The 17,982-nt window shown below is 36.6% G+C and overlaps 1 protein-coding gene across 2 annotated transcripts in view; it reads left to right on the top strand.

The window, feature by feature from the left end:
* Window positions 1-17,982, top strand: part of LOC107720110 (Krueppel-like factor 12) — a 47,061-nt gene extending 29,079 nt beyond the window's left edge. Inside the window, exons 3-7 of one of the 2 annotated variants that reach the window (XM_016527712.1) lie at window positions 62-563; window positions 6,186-6,321; window positions 14,102-14,185; window positions 15,648-15,721; window positions 16,582-17,982. In XM_016527712.1, coding sequence (XP_016383198.1) covers window positions 62-563; window positions 6,186-6,321; window positions 14,102-14,185; window positions 15,648-15,721; window positions 16,582-16,763 — 978 coding nt within the window. In that variant the 3' untranslated portion in view covers window positions 16,764-17,982. Of the gene's footprint in view, window positions 1-61; window positions 564-6,185; window positions 6,322-14,101; window positions 14,186-15,563; window positions 15,722-16,581 lie in introns of both variants that reach the window. The other variant, XM_016527715.1, reaches the window with a different exon arrangement.

Genomic DNA, 17,982 nt, shown 5'->3' with positions numbered 1-17,982 from the left:
ATTACTCAACATTTCCGTCAGAAATTTCTTTAACAAAATATTATGTCTTTGTTCCTTACAGTCACCCAAAGTGCACGGCTATCCTGATATGGAGGCTGTGCCGCTCCTGCTCAGCAAAGTGAAGGCAGAACCTCCAGAAGACCTGCTCTCGTCCGAGCAGTTTCAGACCCAGACAGAGCCCGTGGACCTGTCCATCAACAAGACACGGACGTCATCTCCTTCATCCAACAGCTCACCCATTACCTCAGCCTTCTCTCCATCTTCCTCTTCATCATCGTCATCCTCACCTTCCGTCATCACCTCAGTCTCCTCGGGAATGCCCTCCATTTTGACACCCGGGCCCTTGGTGGGCTCTTCTCATGGAGTTAGAGGCCAGCAATTTTTGCACATCATCCACCCCGTCCCCACTTCCAGCCCCAGTAAACTTCCCAGCCAGGTGCACCGTATCCCTGTGGTGGTGCAGTCACTGCCCCTCATGTACACCACAGCCGTACGCTCCCCTTCAACCCTCAACTCCACCATCATGTTACCTCTCCTGGACGAGGCCAAGTACCATGGCAAAGGTGAGGACCACTTTCTGGATTGTTCAATAATTCCTGTTGGTTATTTTTTTTTTACTTACTGTAGTTACAGTGGGCTGACACCTTGATACACTGCATTTTTTTCTTACTCAGTATTTTTATCTTGTTTCCCAGTACAAATATCTAAACATTCTTAAAACAATATGTATTTACTTGAGAAGCAAAATGAACATGAAGTCAAAGATGACAGATGAACATTGACATTAAGTCAAAAAAATAATAATAATCCCTGAGTTTATGCTTAAATTAGGTGAGAAAAATAAACTTACTCAAAGGGAAAACTAGATTCTTTTTCTTACCCCATTGGAAGATATTTTTCTTGTTTAAAACAAAAACTCACTTCATTGATACATTTTCAGAAAATATGACTTAATTTTTTAAGCCATTTTGCTTTTCAAGTAAATGCATCTAGATATTTGTATTGAAAAACAAGACAAAAATTACTCCGTAAGAAAATGATTTTTTGCAGTATAAAAAGGTCGGAGGTTTGCAAGTGGGAATAACTTGACAGTTTGAAAATTACTTACTTGATCACCGGTGTGCCCCTGAGTGAAGCACTTAGCATCAGCCTGCCCCAAGGGGAATGTTGAAATCTTATGAAATTGTGATCACAGGGGAGAATAAATCAACTGGAATGGGGAAAAATTAAAGCTGATTAAAAGCATGTTTCCTTCACATTTGTTTTAGGGAAAGACTAGCTTCAGACAACTGCATCTCTCTGTCCTTTTTTTCACAGAAAAGCACCATAGTACTCATAATGATATGCAAATATGGGGCTGTTTGTCCTCAGCTGCCTGTGTACTTCCTGCTGTTAGGGAGTATGTGCTGGGTGACAGGCTTTACATACTGTCTGCTTTTGAAGTGGTGGGCATATAAAGTAAAATATTAATTTCAAGTCAGGTAAGCAGGGTGGGAAATTAACTCTTGCCTCCAGCATTTGGGCAGTGGTCGGTAATTTTGATTTATGTACCAGCCAATGTGGTGTTGTTTGTTGATTTTAAAATCTGGCAAGGTGCACGTCATTGCTATATATCTATATATTCAGATATTCGTAGCACTTCGTATTGTCACACTTGCATTATTTTATCTCACGTTGCAGTGTATAGCGTAAATGAATATTAACAGTATTTCACAAGTGGACCAAAATTAGATGAAAGGAAAAATAAAAACACCAAAAGAATGGAAAAGTTAATTTTCACTTTGTTCTTTGTTCGTTTTATTGGAAATATCTGAATTCTTTTCAAGAGAACTTAGATGTGAAAACATATTATAGCTATGTTTTTTTTTTATATATAAAGTTAATGTATGTAAGAAGACAACAGTGTCAGTGAATAGCTTAAGATAAAATAAAAAGCGTGATTTGTGAAGAAAAATAAATGTTAAATACCATAATTTAATAGTAAATTCAATTCACTTCTATGTATTTAGGATACATAATGTGTTAGCTCTGAAAATAAAGTCTTTTCCACCACATAACACGATTAAACACAATACATCATTGGAGATGTGGTGGAAATATTCATGAAACAAAAATGACAGAATTATTCTGAAATGCATGTATGTCCACTGATGGACATTGTTAGTATTAACTAGTGAGAGTGTGAAACGTTTGTTATTTTCCAAAGGGCTAAAAATGCCCATAGTTGAAGAAACACCCATATATTGTGAGTTGTATACGTTTATGCTGAAAAAAAGTTGCTTGTAAAAAACCTAAGAGGATGATAAAACAGTCATTGTCTGGTGGGCAAGAAATTAAACTTGCCAACCTAAAACTACTGTAAAGCCCATAGTTGTGCATTATCTTAAGACACTGTTGCTTTTCTAACAAACAGAATATTGTTTACTGAGATGAAAGTGGTTTCTGCAAACATAGGACCTGCGTAGTTATCTCACATCCAAGGTCATGCAGACAGGTCTCGGCCCCTCACCACATGCCCTAATTAGAAGCACACATCTTGCATGGTGCCTTCCCAAACTCTCGAGACCTCACCGACGGTACTTTGGGACTGCTGTTTAGGGTTGGTTTCCTGTAGGGCGAGTTTTAATACTCTGTCACTAAGCCATGATGCTCTGGGTGTTGCTGTCAAATGGTGTTCGGCCCGAGCAGAGGGCACAAGGGAGCTGTATGTTGCTCAACCTCTTGTTTATCTGGGAAGGGTGTCTGTCCCAAATGGTTGGGCAGGGCTGGGCATCCTGCTAGAAGAAGGATTTAAATACTGGGTGTCTACTCAGCTTCAAGGGAAGAAAGAGAGGAAAAACAAGGTTTGCATAATGGGGTGGGGCGGATATTGAAGATGGGTGGCACCGCAAGCAGTCAGGCACATAGCAACATGGACTCCACCCAGAGTTCTCTGGAGCAGCACAGAGGAAATGGGGTCAGACCTGGGCGGGGTCAACATGGTAGCAGACGATGATATTCTTACATGATTGTGACTGACAGTAACATTACCACTATTTAGAGACATGAGTATGAACCTTATGTTCTGAAGTGCACCGATCGGCAATGCTTACAAGTAAATGTTCACAAATAAATGTTTTCATCATAGCCAGTGACAGCTGGAAACACAATGGACAGCGCACACTTTCACTTGCACACGCATACTCGTGTACAGGTTGCCAGGGGGAGGTGGGGAGGGGGTGTGCCCTTCTCCACAGCTCTATCTCCGGCTGAGTTACCATGGAAACAGGCTATGGCTGGAAACAACAGGAGAAAGAAATCATGGGGTTTGCTTCACCACCTCTCATGAACTCCGATTTTGTCATTGCCTTTATATGGAAATTTTTAAGGAATATCCAGGCAAGCTATGTACTGTAGGTAAAGTGAATGGATTATGGTGGAAACAGTCCACAGAGACGGGGCATATTATTCACGGTAGCTGTCTACAGTATCCATACTATAGAGTATATTCAAAATTAATGTTATTTTTTTTAAACAGAGTTAGTCTAACATAATTTATTTAAAGTATATAGCACATTAAAATGTGCTGCACAGTTCAGTAAAGAATGTTATTCAGATAGATATAAAAAAATAACAAAATTTAAATGTAAAAGAAACTTAAAATTATACAATTTTAATAATAACATGCAAATTAGAAGATATAAAAAGCATTTATTGCACTAAAAATAATCAGGGGATCAACAGTATACAAGTATGATTTTAAATCTGTTTGAACATTGATCTAGTACCACAATAATGCAGGCAATGTGGAATATAGTGTTGTGATGTGAATGGCTTTACATTATTCCATATACAGAGGTTGCAAAGCTTCTGCTATAACTGATTTGTGTCTAGCCTGAGCAGACAGAATGGAGGAGGAGAGAGAAGAGCTCCAGGCTCTTGTAATGTGTCCAATTAATCTTTCATTGAAATCCTCCATCAGTTGTGCTGAGCGTTTGTGGCACTCTAAAGTGGATGTTTAAACTACCCTTGGAAAGGCATTTAATAAGTTTTGTGCTGAATTTGATAATGACTAACAGTAAAAAGCAATAGGTATAAAGTTAGGACAGTGCATGTGACATTAACTTAATTCGTGACTAGTGGGTTCTCCTCAAAAATGGTGTGCTGGTCTGTTCTTATAGCATTGCTGATTAGATCTACGGATGTACGTACACTGCCGTTCAAATGTTTGGGCTGGTAAGATTTTTTAAAATGATTTTTCAAATAAGTTTTTTTATGCTCACCATTCCTGCATTTTTTGATTAAAAACACAGTAATAACATTAATTTTGTGAAATATTGTTACAATTTAAAATAACTTTTTTTTTCTATTTTAAGATATTTTAAAATGTAATTTATTCCTGTGATGGGTGAAAAAAGCTGAATTTTCATCAAGTATTACTCCAGTCTTCGATATCACATGATCCTTCAGAGATTATATGTACTTGTATTTTTTAAACATTAATTATATCAGCATGTAGTCTGGTTTGCTGAAGTCCATTGTTTGAAGTTGCAGCTCACAAAAACTTGCTCTGATGGAAGGAAATTTGTGGAATTTGGGTATGGGTCATGATTTATTGTGTATTTTGTTTTCTTAATTATGTAATTTTTTCAGTATTCAATGACACTATAGAACCACTGACAATCGACAAACCTAAATGTAAATGCACCTGATATCATATAGCTGACATCTTAGGTGTTCTTATCATTCATACAGAAATTCATAAATTGGCAGCATAACTATGTCCAACACCCTAGAAACAAAGGGCGAGTGGCAGCATAGCTCTGTTGCCTTTAGACACTCTCTGGGCATCTGATCGCCTGTGCTGGTGACATACCCGCAGGACACACTGCCCAGGGCTGATTGGGAGACAGCACGGACAACTCTGATCCGGGATCAGGTCTGACAGACTGCTGAGAAAGCAGTGAATTAGACCCACATAATATTAACAAAGCTTGGAGTCAGGGAGAATGCTGCTCTCGTTCTGTGGGGAATGAGATCCAGTAATCAGAGATGGGTGTTTTGTGACTGCCGGTCTAAACATATACAGGTGTGACATATACAGGTGTGTCTGAATTCAAAACCTGTATTTGATGACAAACTCACAAACAAGCACACACCTGAAATGTATCATGCGGTATTAAAATAACTGTTGTATTATTACATTGTAACCAGGTGCAAGATAATAAAGCAACAAGATTTTTACATTTACATTTATGCATTTGGCAGATGCTTCTATTTACGGTTTACTTTTTTATCACCTCGTAGTTTATATTTTTAAGGATTTTAATAAATTTTTAACTACTTTTTCCTGTTTCTTCCATGTTAATCTGCCCTTTTGGGATTCTGTCACTTCACACCAGTGTTGCTACTAGTGTGTTAACTAAAACTAAAACTATTAAAAATAATTTATGATAAGTTAAAGAAAACATATAAATATAATGAAAAATAAATATTAGATGAAAACTTAAACTTTAAAAAACTTATTTCATTTACTTGCTAAGGCAACATTTCGAATTTTCATTTAATTTGAAGAACTAAAAAAAAACTAATAAAAATGACAAAACTCTTAAAAAATTTGTAAAACTTAAAAGATCAAATAATTATTAGTATTTACTGTCTTAATAGTATATGCTAAATTACTGTGGCTGGAAATCCTGATGTATTGTGTCTGGTTAATACCAATATGTTTTAATATTATAATATTAATATTGCATTTGTTGAATATTATATTTGTTCCCTTTTGGCCCTGTAGACATTTATTTAACAAACTGCAGTGTCATTTCCACCATCTTAAAATAGTGTACTATGTTTATCAGCATTCTGTGGTGGAAATGACATGTTTTATTGGGCATTATTAATTTTTGGCCATTTGAAAAGTAGCAGATATAAGTAATGAAGGCATGATAATGTTTCTAAGACAATTAATGTGACCTTAATATAATAAACAGAAAAAAACTGAAAACTGTTCATTTTAATAAAAATCAGCCCTTGGGACATTAAGGTGCCAAAAGTTGAAGAAACACCCTGAAATGCTGTGCTATTTTCTGCTTAGTGTCATGCAGCATATTGTAAGCTTCTGAATGGGCCTGAGAATAGCCTCGTGCGGTACGTGTATTACAGTCATGTAACTAACCTCCTCCTCTGTTGTCCTCCCCCTGCGGCAGCACAAACATACCCCAATGGCCTGTCGCCAAGACAAATCAAAATTGACAGTGATGATGACGACCTGCCAAACGTGACCTTGGACAGTGTTAATGAAACAGGATCCACGGCACTGTCTATAGCACGAGCAGTCCAGGAGTGAGTATTCTCTAAAGACACACTCTCACAAACACACCAGCATACACTGGAAATCAAGCTTCAGCATATGCACACTGACTGTCTTCAACTAATAGTGTATTGTACATAGTGCTAACAATGTAGATTCATTTTGTATGTTTGAAGAATCTGCTTTGTAGTTTGATTCCAAAGCCCCCCTTTGTCCAAGATAATATTTGAAGGCCTTCCTATTTATGCTGATATGCATCTTCTGTTGTCATTAAAATAAACTCATATATATTAATTAATTTTAATGTTGTGCAGCTATATTTTAGTTTTTTTTTTTTAGCATTTTAATTAAGATTATGTTAATAAAACTAAATATAAATAAATACTTATTAGGGTCATAGTGGGCCTGGCCCCCTGGCTGAGAAACACTGCTTTAAAGAGATTATTTTTATATTGCTCCCAGCCTGGGGTGCATTTCCCAAAAGCATAGTTAGCCAGTTATGGTGACAAGTTCTGTTGTTTTAGCATAGTTTAACAATTTGGTGTTTTGTGAATCCATAGTTCCAGCAAACATTCGCAAACAGCATTCCAAAGTTGTGAAGCTGTAGAACTACAGCTCTTGACCTGTGGTTATAATTATAGTTTCTTGTTAGTATGACATATGGACTTAAATAGATCATACACTTAAGCAAATTAAGCAAGCTGACATGTAGTGCAATCTATATCTTTCATTCCATATACTGTATATACAAATTTCATTCTGTGACTTTTAGTTTGTTAAGAGAATTAAAGTGCCGTTTTTGAAAAGTGGGAACCTTGCAGTGAGATAAGGAAACCTGCAAAATAAAGGAGAAGAAAAATAGCGAAGCAGTCCTCAGATGCTGTGTTTATTTACAGCAATGATCTGCAATTCATTTGATCTCAAACTGATTAAGTTATCACTCCACCACCTGCTTGACATAATAAATGACAGTTCTAACCAACGTGGTTCAAACAATGAATGTGCGAGAAAATTCCTACGGTTTCTGGAAACAGTCGTGACTAGCTAGTTCCTTTTTCCAACAATGCATCGTTACATTGATGTTCAGGAAACAAACTGCACACTGACTTACTTTCTTCTGTGGAACACAAAAGAAGATATTTTGAAAAAAAATGTTTGTCTGTGAAATGAAAGTCAATGGGGTCCAATCAGGGTTGTTTTGGACCCCATTGACTTTCATTGTATGGACAAAAACAGTTGAAACACTCTTCAGAGTATCTTCTGATGTATTCCACAGAATAAAAGAAGTCACACAGGTTTGGATTGACAAGGAGGTGTATAGATGATCACAGAATGATAACATTTCGGAGAACTACCCCTTTAATGGATTAAAGAGTTGGAAATTAACACCTATCACAAGACTTTTGCAAACAGTGAAGCGATTCTTTGTAGGCCATTCTTTGTAATACCGGCTCTTTGGTAACATTAGCTGTCACCTCCCATTCTTATGCCGAGTTCACACGGCACGATTTTAGCCCGATTTTTCACTCGCCAAACATTTGCTTGACCAGCCACAACATCAGCATAACAGTTAGTGCAAAATTATTTACCTCCAACTCTCTTTGCAGAACACCCAATCCCTGTTCCCTGCATCTCCCTCCTGCATAATCTGTTTTTCTTTTTCTCCTTGTAGCTGGAAATCAGCTCACAGACAATTTGCGGGCTATATATATATTTTTTTTAATAATTCCAGTCTCGCTCGAGAACTCCTTCTCGTAGGGTTCTCGCTTTATTTCCTTATCACTTCTCGCGTGTGTTTTGTTGTGAAACATAGTTTGCGGACCAGACAGAGCTGTCGGCGATTCTTCCTATTGTGAAGTCATGCAATGTGAAACCCCCTGTCGCAGATCCATCGTGCAATGTGAACACAGCAGCAACTGAATGCTACCCCAGATAGTCACGCAGTGTGAAAACAACGGCGATCCGACGAGTTTGAAAATCATGCAGTGTGAACTCAGCATTAGCGGCACAACTCCATGTGTCTTCACTCAGATGAGGTAGTCATCTCATTAAAGACATCTCATTAAGTGACATGATCAAAACCAGAAGACTCTCAAGCCCTGCAGGCTGTAAAAACAGCCTAGGACTTCTCCCAAAGAGTTTTCCATGAGCCAGCCCCCCTTCCAGCACCCTGCCGTCCAGCCTGTTATTTAGGCAAATGGTTTGGAAAGTATTCCAGGATTCCTCCGTATGTCAAAGCTTCGCACTGACACCATGTAAATGTTTCCCTTTGCTCTGAGTGTGCTGTGGACAAACGCTACTAGGACTTTGCCCCCCAGTGCAGCAGAATGCCAAACGCAGTTTAACCAGATTTACAGGAATGGTGTTATTGGGAGAGCTGCTGCTTTTGCCTGTTTACAGAGAGAGAGAAAAGGAGAAAGAGGGCATGTGTGCAGCTGTGTTCATTCTAGCATGTGAAATAAGATAACATTGTGGGCAGCGTCGCCACAAGAATAACACTGATAGCACGGCAGACTCAATGGACGAGAACAAATAAGCATTTATCACATCAAAGAAGTGTTTGATGAAGAATATTGTCATTTAATTGGGTCAGTGTTTTTGCACAATAATCGAAGCAGAAAATTACAAAGGCTAGGCAATAAAATGCAGACTACAATGAGATTGGAGCATCTAACAGTAGGAATGATGCCTTGTCTTGTGGGGCAAATTTGTGGACGCAGAGTTTGGCTTGGCTGGCACCGTGAGGCCCCGCGGGACTAAAATAACCCCCTCGGCTCACAGACCTGTCAGAGGCCAGTCATAGCCGACCCAAAATGACTCAGTCTCCACTATAAGACCGTCCTCACTACCAGACAAGCCAATTTGGGAGAGAGTGAACTGTCAGCTCTTCATTAATTTAAATATCCATGCAGCTAAAGAAGCCCTGTATCACACAACACGGCACTCTGAGCGAGAGGCCAGATGCCGTTATGTGCTGATACCTGCCTTTAAGTTGCTGATATCAGTTTCAGATAAACAGTCGAAAAGTCATTGCCCAACTTTTGCATCTCTGAGAGCTTCTTAAGTGACACATGCATCTATGTGGGTTTCTATGTTGTGTGTGTTGCATTATCCATGAATCCCTGTTGGAAAGGGGCTGTAATATTATTATTATTATTGACTGATATTGGACTCTCATTTCTACAAATATTAAGATTTGAAATAACTTTTGCCGTCATCAGGCACTGATTTAAAAGAATAGCTCTATAGTACAACAAAGAATTTAACCCTTTGACAGTACTGTTTCTTGAAGAGCTCCAAACAAAATATAAAATAAGCCCTTTTTTTTTCGTTCAGACTTTTTCCTTTCGATTTAATAATCTATATTGCATACCCTTTATTATAATGTAGTTATTTCTAAAATCACTGAAGCATCAGAATTGATTTATTTATTTGACATTGACAAAAGTGTGAATTATTTGTGGCATTTGTTATTTATATTTAATATTAGTAAAATATTAATATTTGTAATATTTACAATACATAATTGTATATAATATATTGTTAATACTTTATATTATAAAATTGTGATTTATTTATAAAATATTATTTATATTTAATATAAAACTAATATTGTTATAATAACATTAATAATTTACTATATAGTACTTATTTAAATAATATTTTTTAATTCTCTCTGTATATACTTTTATATTTATATGTGTAGTTTTATATATTATAATATGTATTTATTTTTTACAGTACCTAGAGTAGACCTACAGTAGTACAGTAATCTAATCATATCTCTCCCTGCCTCCTTGGTTCTTTTCTGTCATTCCTCTCTGCAGTCTGGACGAGATGCAGGTCTTGTTGGGACATGTTTAGGGGAGTGTATCAGAGAACACCCTGAGCCGTGAGCAGAAAGCTTACTTTGCTGGTCACTCTGAAGGGAGAGCACAGACAAAAAGACCAAGAGCTCAATTCAGTCTGATATGATGAAATATTTCAGAGACATTTTTCAACATACAGAAAAACTCATATCCCCTCCACACAGAAACACAACGACAAAAGCACAAAGCCAGGATGGCAGGGTTATGCAGGGTTCACACAAGAGCTGTTTTAAAGGTCTAGCCATCATCTGGGCGGCAGAGCTCGGCACTGTTCTACAGTAGGTGACGGCACTAGCATATGTTACTTTTTGACAAGGAGTAAAAACAGACATGGTTGAATCAGTGGTGTGACCCAACAAAAGGCTTTGATTTAAGTAAACTTTAAAGGGGTCATATGATGCTTTTTTAAAGATCATTATTTTGTGTATTTGGTGTAACAGAATATGTTGACATGCGTTAATGTTCAAAAAAGTTTCGCACATATTGCACCATGCATTCTTATCCTTTTCTCCGATGAACTGAAAATAACAGGAGTGTGTCCATCTCACAAATGTAGAATCCGTCTCTGCAGTCATCTCAACCATTTAATTCCAGCATCAGGAAATAGACAAACTATTTTACCCGCGGGATTTTTTTCTCTGGTGCTGTTTTGCGGTGTTGGTAAATTCACCACTTAATTTTGAGTTAAAATATGTTGTTGTAACTTTACTTACTGAGATTGTAACGAGTAATAATATTACCCAAATTTGATTAGTAATGCGTTATATTACTGCGTTACAGCAAAAAGTAATATACTACTGTAATATTATTACTTTTGTAATGCGTTACTCCCAACACTGTTTATTATACATACATACAAGGATACATTTCCTTTATTAAACAAGGATGCATTAAATCCATTAAAAATCACAGTGCTTTCTATTCATCAAATAAACCTGGAAAAATGTATCACGGTTTCCAAAAATAGCAAGCAGCACAACTGTTTTCATCATTGATTATAATTTAAAAAAAAGGTTTGAGCATCTGATCTGCATATTAGAATAAATTCTAAAGGTTTATGTGACACTGAAGACTGGAGTAATGGCTGCTAAAAATTCAGCTTTGCATCACAGGAATAAATTACATTTGAAAATATCTTCAAATAGTAAAGTTAGTATTTCACAATATTACTGTTTTTACTATATTTTTGTGAAAAAAATGCAGCCTTGGGAACATATGAGACTACTTTCAAAACATTGATATATATTAGGTTCTCTCACCTGTTTGTGAGCTGTAAATATTTGGTATGAATAGTACTTTTTCTAGTATTTCTTAAAGCTGCAGTCTGTAACTTTTGGTAAAAAATGATCTGAAATTTAATATGAAATTCGAATGGTATGACAATTAGATATTAGACTGTACAGAAATTGAATCTATACATGCTAATACACACTATAGGCAATGCTGATGTTGTTAAAATTAATAATTTGAGAATAAAGTATAACAATAATAATCATTTGTATAGTTTGTTGTGATTGTACATTCTCTAACATGCATATTTTAGATTCACAATTCATTTCAAAGCCTCTGGTGTGTAAAAATAGTAAATATCATCATGTCCTCCTGTTTTTTAACCCAAATAAAAGTTATAGGAGCATTAAATAGTTAATAAAGACACTTCATTCTAATGCTCATTATATTAGCGTTAGCCGCGCTTATGCTAACGATTAACTACTCTAATAACAGCGATGTTCATTTCAATCCGACATTCAAATTAAAATATTGAATAATTTATTGACTGAATCAAAAGATAAATTGGTTGATGTGTATTGGACATGCATCTAGACGAACCCCCCCCCAATTACATTAAGGAGAATAACCATCTGAACCTGTCAGGTGGATCTGTATTTTCAAGTCATTTTCTGCAAGTCAGACTACTGTATCACTATTTATGTCAGTGGTGTCCCCTCTGAAATATATCAGACTGTAAACATCCTGTGAGAGTTTGCCACTGAAGTCTTTCCACTGTAAATCCTGTCACTCCCTTTGTGCTCCATCACTCCCTCTGAACTCTCCTTCTAACATCAACCCCCCTCCATTTTTACCTGCCACCAACTTTTATTCTCACAGAAACTCTCTCTGTGATTCTCTCTCACTCTCTTGTAATTTCTCTGAGATAAAAAAAAAAACAACCTGTTTGGCTCATTGCCTCTTTCTCGGCTTCTCTTTGTCTCCTCTTCTCAATTTCACTTCTCCCCTCCTGGGTCTTTTTCTTACTCTCTCTTTCACTCTCTGTGTGTGTTTGCTCGAGGCAGTGAGAGAGAAAGTTCAGCCTCATTTCTGACACATTGGCTAATTTCCGCTAGGCCTTTGCTTGGCAGCACACCAACACCAAAAGGTGACCCAGAAGCAGGGGAGAAACAGGAAGTGGGCTCACTGGGCTGTGTGTGGTGGAGACAGTTCACTGGAGGGGTTGTCTGGCTCCGCCTCCTCTGCCTTTATTGCCAGGCCCAGCCTATGCCAATCAGCAAAGCAGGGGACATAGAGCTCTTATTACCTTAGAAGGGAAGGCGAGTGAGGACAATGTAATGTAATTAGACTTTACTCTCTTTCTACCTATTGGAGAAATGGAATAAAATTACTCGTACGCTCTCTTGCTTTCAAACACATCATGTCCTCACACTTACGTGGCTCTCCGCTCTTCAACAGTTCAGTGAGCTCATTGGTTGATATGTACAAATCCGCTCAATTACAGTTTGAAAGCTGGCCCACCCTCTGGAATGGCAATAATTCATTTTCTCACAGCAGTCACAACAGACAGCATGTTCTGAACTGTACCGTTTTATTCATTTGATCGTATAATATTGTGTAATATTGACTGGAATAAGTATGTTAAGACATTCCCTTGAATTTTGCTAAAAGCAAACTAACAAGCAACAAATGTCACAGCTTGAGATGTCAAGAATTATGACTTGTTTTGTAAGAAAAAAATAAGATGCTTTTGGCCTCTGAGTGTTTGCGTTATACCATCAAAATGCATCAGGTCTACAGCACCATCTAGTGATATATTATGAGTAGAACATTAGCAATACGGGCAAGCAACTTTATTTATTTTTTCAGTTAACAATATGTAAAATATTGGTTAGTGATGAATACATTTACATTTCACACATTTTGTGCACATTTTCTTTCATATATTTGAGGAATGGCAACTTGTGAAAATGTGTGTGCTGATAGTTTAACCTCTTTTTAAATGGTTAAACTTTCCTCTCTTAGTCTACTTGAAGTCAATACTGTAGTCAATAAGATTTTTTTTTTAATTAATTAATTTAGCAAGAATGCATTCAATTGATCAAAAATGACAGTAAAGACATTTATAATTTCCATTCAAATAAATGCTGTTCTTTTGAACTTTCTATTCATCAAAGAATTCTGATTAAAAATATATATATCACCATTTTTACAAGAATATTAAGCAGCACAACTGCTTTCAACATTCATAATGATAAGAAATGTTTTGTGAGCAGCAAATCAGCATATTAGAATGATTTCTGAAGGAGCTTGTGACACTGAAGACTGAAGTAATGGCTGCTGAAAATTCAGCTTTGCCATCACTGGAATAAAATAAAGTTTAAAATATATAAAAATAGAAAACCGTTATTTTAAATTATAATAATAATAATTCACAATATTACTGTATTTTTGATCAAAAATATGCAGTCTTGGTGATTACACTAAAATCACTTTATGAGGAAAACACGTGGTCCAGGTCTTAACTACTGCTTGGAAAGGTTGTTGTTTTATATCATGTTACCACATGATGGCAGCAGTTAGCTTATATACATGCTGCTATCTCAGTTAATTTCGTAGGATGCTGAATAAGGTCAGTTGGCAATATTTTAATGCCCTATACATGGTGAATAAAATCTCTCTCTTTCTCTCTCTCTCTCTCTCTCTCTCTCAGTTCCATGTCACCATTCAGTATTGAGAGCATTCGACGGCCACAGCCACCTGATTCTCCAGACTCCAAGAAACGACGCATCCACAGGTGGCCAATATACATACATATATATACGTTTTATATTTTATATACATATGTGTATTTTTTACTACATCTAATACAGCCTGTATTATGCAACCAATTTGAATTTAATAATTTCTCATGTTGAAAATAAGGTCATTTTACATTTTAATATTATTATTTATGTTTAATATTATTGTAAGATCATATAAAAAGTATATTTGCTCCAATAAAATCATTGCATTGCTGAATATTGAAAATAAGATAAAATAATTAAATATAACTTAAATTCAATTCAATTAAAATAGATTACTTTGGACAATACACACTACCATTTAAAAGCTGGGGTCAGATTTTTTTTATTAATAATTTTATTCAGGAAGTGCATATTTACAGTAAGCACATATTGGTCAACTTTATATTCATTAAAGAATCCTGGAAAAAAATACATCACTATTTCCACAAATTTAAAATATGAAGCAGCACAACAAGAAATGTTTTGTGAGCAGCAAATCAGCATATTAGAATGATTTCTGAAGGAGCTTGTGACACTGAAGACTGAAGTAATGGCTGCTGAAAATTCAGCTTTGCCATCACTGGAATAAAATAAAGTTTAAAATATATAAAAATAGAAAACCGTTATTTTAAATTATAATAATAATAATAATTCACAATATTACTGTATTTTTGATCAAAAATATGCAGTCTTGGTGATTACACTAAAATCACGAACTTTCTATTCATCAAAGAATTCTGATTAAAAATATATATATCACCATTTTTACAAGAATATTAAGCAGCACAACTGCTTTCAACATTCATAATGATAAGAAATGTTTTGTGAGCAGCAAATCAGCATATTAGAATGATTTCTGAAGGAGCTTGTGACACTGAAGACTGAAGTAATGGCTGCTGAAAATTCAGCTTTGCCATCACTGGAATAAAATAAAGTTTAAAATATATAAAAATAGAAAACCGTTATTTTAAATTATAATAATAATAATTCACAATATTACTGTATTTTTGATCAACAATATGCAGTCTTGGTGATTACACTAAAATCACTTTATGAGGAAAACACGTGGTCCAGGTCTTAACTACTGCTTGGAAAGGTTGTTGTTTTATATCATGTTACCACATGATGGCAGCAGTTAGCTTATATACATGCTGCTGTCTCAGTTAATTTCGTAGGATGCTGAATAAGGTCAGTTGGCAATATTTTAATGCCCTATACATAGTGAATAAAACATGTTACCACATGATGGCAGCAGTTAGCTTATATACATGCTGCTATCTCAGTTAATTTCGTAGGATGCTGAATAAGGTCAGTTGGCAATATTTTAATGCCCTATACATGGTGAATAAAATCTCTCTCTTTCTCTCTCTCTCTCTCTCTCTCTCTCAGTTCCATGTCACCATTCAGTATTGAGAGCATTCGACGGCCACAGCCACCTGATTCTCCAGACTCCAAGAAACGACGCATCCACAGGTGTGACTTTGCAGGCTGTAATAAAGTTTATACCAAGAGCTCCCATTTAAAGGCACACAGGAGGACACACACAGGTTTGTCAGCACACAAATACAATCTGTACACCTAGTTTCAATATCAATTTATTTGAATTTGGAGTATTGTTTCTGGTTAAAGTAATAGTTCACCCAAAAATAAAATTTGTTGAAAAATTGGTCACCTTCAGCCAGGCCATCCAAGATGTAGATGAATTAGTTTCTTTATCACAACAGATTAAAAAAAGAAAAAAGAAAAAAATGTTTCTCAGCAGTGGATCCTCTGCAGTGAATGGGTTCTGTCTGAATGAGATTCCATGACTCCAATCCATCAATTAATGTCTTGTGAAGCAAAAAGCTACGTTTTTTGTAATAAACAAATCCTCATCTAATCATCGAGATGCTTTTAACTTCAAACTGTTTCTTTTTATCATAAAATTGCTTTCTCCATTAAAAAAAATCGTCATTTCTCGTTTTTTGTAATAAACAAATCCTCATCTAATCATCGAGATGCTTTTAACTTCAAACTGTTTCTTTTTATCATAAAATGCTTTCTCCATTTAAAAAAATCGTCATTTCACAAGATGTTAATTAATGAACTGGAGTTGTATTGTGGATTATTGTGATGTTTTTATCAGCCGTTTGATACTCTCATTCTGACGGCACCCATTCACTACAAAGGATCGATCGGTGATCAAGTAATGTAATACTAAATTTCTCCAAATCTGTTCAAATGAAGAAACAAACTCATCTACATCTTGGATGGCCTGAAGGTGCATAAATTGTAAGCAAATTTTCATTTTTGGATGAACTATTCCTTTAAACAGTCTTGATTGTTTCACATTTTACAATTTCCTTAATATTCCCAAAATGACAGCGGTGTTTATTTTTGCTTAAGTAAGGTTCATTATCTCCACTAGGTGAGAAGCCATACAAGTGCACCTGGGACGGCTGCACATGGAAGTTTGCCCGCTCAGACGAGTTGACACGACATTACCGTAAGCACACAGGGGTCAAACCCTTTAAGTGTGGGGACTGCGACCGAAGCTTTTCCCGCTCAGACCATCTGGCCCTGCACCGTCGCAGACACATGCTGGTTTGAACCCACCCACTCACTCACACACGGGAGAGCTGGATCTCCCCCAGTAGTGTTCAGCTGGACTGGACACAGACACGGCCATCCCTACCCCTGAGAAAGAATGAGAGAGAGGATAAAAGCAAGCGAAGGAGGAGCATGATGCTTTCCCCACATTTGCAGAGCTAAACAGGGTCCATTCAGGGAGGGAGATGGCTCATCTACAAGCCTGAAACATTTGGAGTCCAGGATGTTGATTGTCTCGTGTCTGTTCAAAGGATTATTTCACTCGGACAGATGGTTTGTTTTCTGATTTTTCCTTTCTGAATCATCCGTGTGGTCTGTTTTAACATGGCTGCTTGTCACTCAACATCTACAATGTGAAGAAACGCAGAGTGGAATGGCTCTACGTGTTGTTCTGAAAGATGCGAAGGGGAGTGTGACCGTGCATGGTGACCGTTTACATTTACCTTTACCAAGAGCCAGACTATTTCAGAAGGATTAAGCAGATCTTCTAATGAAGAAGACTTTGGGCCAGTGATTCCAGAGGTTTCAGAGGTCGCCATTTACAGGTTAACACACCAGCTACTGAGATTACACAACAAACAATCTATCATAATGTTCATTTTGGGTCATTATATCTTCTGTTCCTCCTAACTGAAATTGACTGAATTTGATAGACAGACAAAATGTAGGTGCAGTCTACTCTCCACATTTGTCTGAATTTCATCACATTGACTCATTAATTAGGAAAATATGTGTAAATCTGGATAATGAGGGTCTACTCAGACAGGTAACTCGAGGCAGAAGAGCAATATACTCATTCTGAGCACCACAGGGGTGAGCTGGCCTGGTCCTCACCCATTTACACAGTCAAAACTTTGGGTTTCTACCAGTGCCGCTTTGTTTTCTATAATTCGGATACCTCTTCTATTTATAATGCATTTCTAGCTGCCGCATTTTGGAGGTGTAGTCTCTCACAACTTTCTAGGATATGCTGAGGAAATCTCTTGAATATCCTCTGTTTTCTTTTCCTTTTGTGAGATTGCTTTGAACTATGAAGCCTGATGTCAGTTACGGTCAGTACAACAGCACTGTTCAATGGCTTTGTCCTTCACTTTGTATTTATGAAGTATCTTTGCAAACATCAGTGTATCCATTTGCTAATTATTTTGATGACACTTCATTTAATTAATGCATTTGGTAACATTGGTAACTAACTATTACCATTCAGAAGTTTGGGGTC

The sequence above is a fragment of the Sinocyclocheilus rhinocerous genome, unplaced genomic scaffold, assembly GCF_001515625.1.
Source record: "Sinocyclocheilus rhinocerous isolate Xijiao unplaced genomic scaffold, SAMN03320098_v1.1 scaffold631, whole genome shotgun sequence".
Classification (NCBI taxonomy): domain Eukaryota; kingdom Metazoa; phylum Chordata; class Actinopteri; order Cypriniformes; family Cyprinidae; genus Sinocyclocheilus; species Sinocyclocheilus rhinocerous.
The sequence above is the reverse complement of the archived record's forward strand: the minus strand, read 5'-3'. Positions and strand labels throughout refer to the sequence as shown.